General features: G+C 40.9%; 1 protein-coding gene across 3 annotated transcripts in view; it reads left to right on the top strand.

Moving 5' to 3' along the window:
- SLC10A6 (solute carrier family 10 member 6) overlaps nucleotides 1-2,997 on the top strand; it is a 49,904-nt gene extending 46,907 nt beyond the window's left edge. For 2 of the 3 annotated variants that reach the window (XM_029943521.1, XM_029943510.1), the window contains one exon: nucleotides 1,335-2,997. In XM_029943521.1, the coding sequence (XP_029799381.1) occupies nucleotides 1,335-1,549 (215 nt within the window). In that variant the 3' untranslated portion in view covers nucleotides 1,550-2,997. The remainder of the gene's footprint in view (nucleotides 1-1,334) is intronic. The other variant, XR_003910470.1, reaches the window with a different exon arrangement.
- Nucleotides 2,998-3,218: the final 221 nt, after the last annotated feature.

The raw sequence follows: 3,218 nt of genomic DNA on the forward strand, positions 1-3,218 counted from the left end.
AATATTAAAAAAAAAACCCAATCTACTATAAGTTGATAACAACTTAAGTTTGAACACATTCTAAGTCCCTACATTTTTACCCCCCTTCATGTTTTATGTTTTTGATGTTGTATATTACATTTTTAAATTTTGTATATTTCATAACTAATTATGGTGGCTATAATTATTTTTACTACTTTTGTCTTTTAACCTTCATACTAGCTTTATAAGTGATTAATTCACTACCTTTCTATATATTTACCTTTACCAGTGAGATTTATACTTTCACATATATCTTTGTTATAGTTAGCACCCTATCTTTTTAGCTTAAAAAAGTTGCTTTAATATTACTTGTACATGTTGATGAATTCTTTTTAGCTCTTGCTTGTCTGGGAAATTCTTTACTTCACCTCTACTTCTGAATAATAAGTTTGCTGAGTTGAGTATTCCTGGCTGGAAGTTTTTTTCTTCCAGTACTTTGAGTGTATCATGCCACTCCTCGTCTGTAAGGTTTCTGCTGAAAAATCTGCCAGTAGCTTTATGGGGTTTCCTCTGTGTGTAACAAGTCATTTTCTCTTGCTGCTTTTATGATTCTCTCCTTGTCTTTAACTTTTGATGTTTTAATTATAATGTGTCTTGGCATGGCTCTCTTTGAGTTTGTCTTATTTGAAATTCTCTTCCTGGACCTGGATGTCTGTTTCTCTTCCTGCCCTCAGTCTGATGCTGTAAAATGAAGAAATGAATCTCTTCCACATAAAGTTCTGGGCACTTTTCAAAGGGCTGCTTCTGGGCTGGGCCCTGGGCTTGCGGTTCCTCCATTCAGCACAGCCCTGGGGTTCTCATGGGCCCCAGATCTGTTGGGCTTAAAAGCCAGATGTTTTGGGAGCTCATCTCTCAGGTGCCTGTCTTAAAAGTTGGGGTACCTGATCTTGGGGAAGAATCCTTTACTCCTGAGGGAGAAGCTCCATGTTTTGAGCTCCCTCCTGGTTTGAGTGGCCCTGTCTGGGGTGGCGTTTCTGACAAGATGGTAACTTGGCCTTTCCTAGTCACTCCCGTGTGGTTTCCCTCTCATTTGTCTGACGCAGTGAGGTTGTTCTGACAGTTTTGGGGCTTTTTCCCAGAGGAATTTAGCATGTCTGTGGGAGGAGGCAAGTTCAGGATCTGATTATGTTGCCTTCTTGAACCAGAACCGCCTGTTTCCATCTCTTTCCCTTTCTTTTTCTTCTTTTTCCTGAGAATTTTCATATACATGGCCCAAAGCAAACACGGCCCCAAAGTATTGGCAAGTACACAATATCACTACATTACAGTTTTGTTAAGGTGAGTCTTTAATACTTGTATGTTTTGACACCTAGCGTACAAGATGTACAAGTGGAGATCGAAGAATGAACACAGAAAAAAGAACACGGGTCGTGAAGAAGGCTGCCATAACAAGAAATCCCCTTCTCCCAACGAGACTGGTGCATTTTTGGAGATGAATGAAGAAGGTGCCATAACTCCTGGGCCATCAGTGCTGACGGATCTGCACACAACCCGTGAGCCAACTGGCCACGTCTCCTCTTGTACCTAGTAAGGGCTGCTGGCCTGACTGGTCTCCGTCTTCCTCAGCGGCCAGTAAAGACAGTGTAGAGCTGATGTGTGGATCTCATTGGCAGGGCCTATGGGAATATTTGGATACTTATATTTTCTGGTGGTTTGTGAACTGTCATAGGATCCATTTTTGAGAATGTTTTCTGCCTATCTCAGGGAGTTTTGGGGGGCTTGCACACTGTATTGACTAGCTGCCGTGCGTGTTCTTGTCTTTCCACGTAGTGAAGAGTAACGCTGTCATGCAATGTCATCCTGGATCTTAACTTCCCGAGACTTAGGACTCTGTAGAGGAGATGTCACCTCCTACTGCAGGGAAAGAAGAGTCTGGACCCGCTTGACTTTTTGACTTGGGACAGGTTCTTTGGAGCATTGGGGAGGGGGCATACAGTTCCCCCCAAAAATGAGGCCGTTTCTCAAATAATAGTAATTTTTGTAGGGCTTGGACATCTTTTTGGATTATAGATGCAACACAGTTTAGGGGGAATTTAATGACCACTTGTGGTTAAAAGGTGAGTGTCCCATGTGTCCACTCCCCAATGACAGGCACGATGCATAACGCTTGCTGTGTATATATCATCCCATATACTGAGACCATTCCGTGTACACGGTTTCATAAGCCACTTGATGACATGTTATGGAGCATCTTTCCACGTCAGTCTTTGTTGACCTACCTCATCCTTTAGAACCATGGCTTCATAGAAGGATTCCGTTGCATAGAAGTCCTGTAATTTATTTACCATTCCTTGTTTGCGGACGTTGACATAGCTTTCAGCCCACTGGGATTAGAAGGCTGCTATGAACCCCCGTACCGTCGTGCGAGCGTTTCCGGAGGGTCACTTCTTGTGACTTGAACTGCCAGGCCGAGTGCACCCCGAGGTGTTGGTCAGGCTGCTCCCTGGTGATGTAAGTGGTGACTGCGTGGGCCTGGCTGCCCGTGGCTGCACCAGTCTAACGAATGATCAGTTCCGATTTGTGAAAATATCTCATTTAAAATTGCATTTAAAAACGCGATGAGTGAAGTAGTCTTTTTCACGATCGCTTGCCTATTTTCTATTGTAATTTTCCCTTTTTGATTGTTAACATTGTAACACCTCATGAAGAGTGACACCTTGTCTTATTTTGTGCACATTTTGCCTACTTTTAATCTTTTAGCTTTTGTTTTTCTGTATCTTTTACTGTATAGAAGTTTTATGTATTTTTTATATATTTAGCTTTATGAGTCTATTGAACTTGATATCTGACAAGTGTTCTATTTTTGTGTGTATTGTGAATTATGATAGTATTTCCTTTTTGAGAATGTATTTAACCCCTTTGCAAGGTGTTCTATTTGGGGGTTTGTACCTGTATTTACTGTCTGCTATGTGTGCTGTCTGGGAGGAGGTAAACACGTCCTCCTCTATTCTGACGTAATTAAAAACATTTCCCATATATTTTTCTATTTCTTATATGGGGTAAACATGTTTATTCCATTTTGAATTTACGTTTTTGTATGGTGTGTTAAGAATCTACATTTTTTATGGCTAATTAACTGTAACAACATCAGATATTCAACCGCTCATCTTTTCTCTACTGATTTGAAATGCCACCTTTTTCATATAATTTCCTATATAATGTGTGTTTGTTGGGACTCTATTTAGTTCCATATTTCT

Source organism: Suricata suricatta, chromosome 1 (genome assembly GCF_006229205.1).
Source record: "Suricata suricatta isolate VVHF042 chromosome 1, meerkat_22Aug2017_6uvM2_HiC, whole genome shotgun sequence".
Classification (NCBI taxonomy): domain Eukaryota; kingdom Metazoa; phylum Chordata; class Mammalia; order Carnivora; family Herpestidae; genus Suricata; species Suricata suricatta.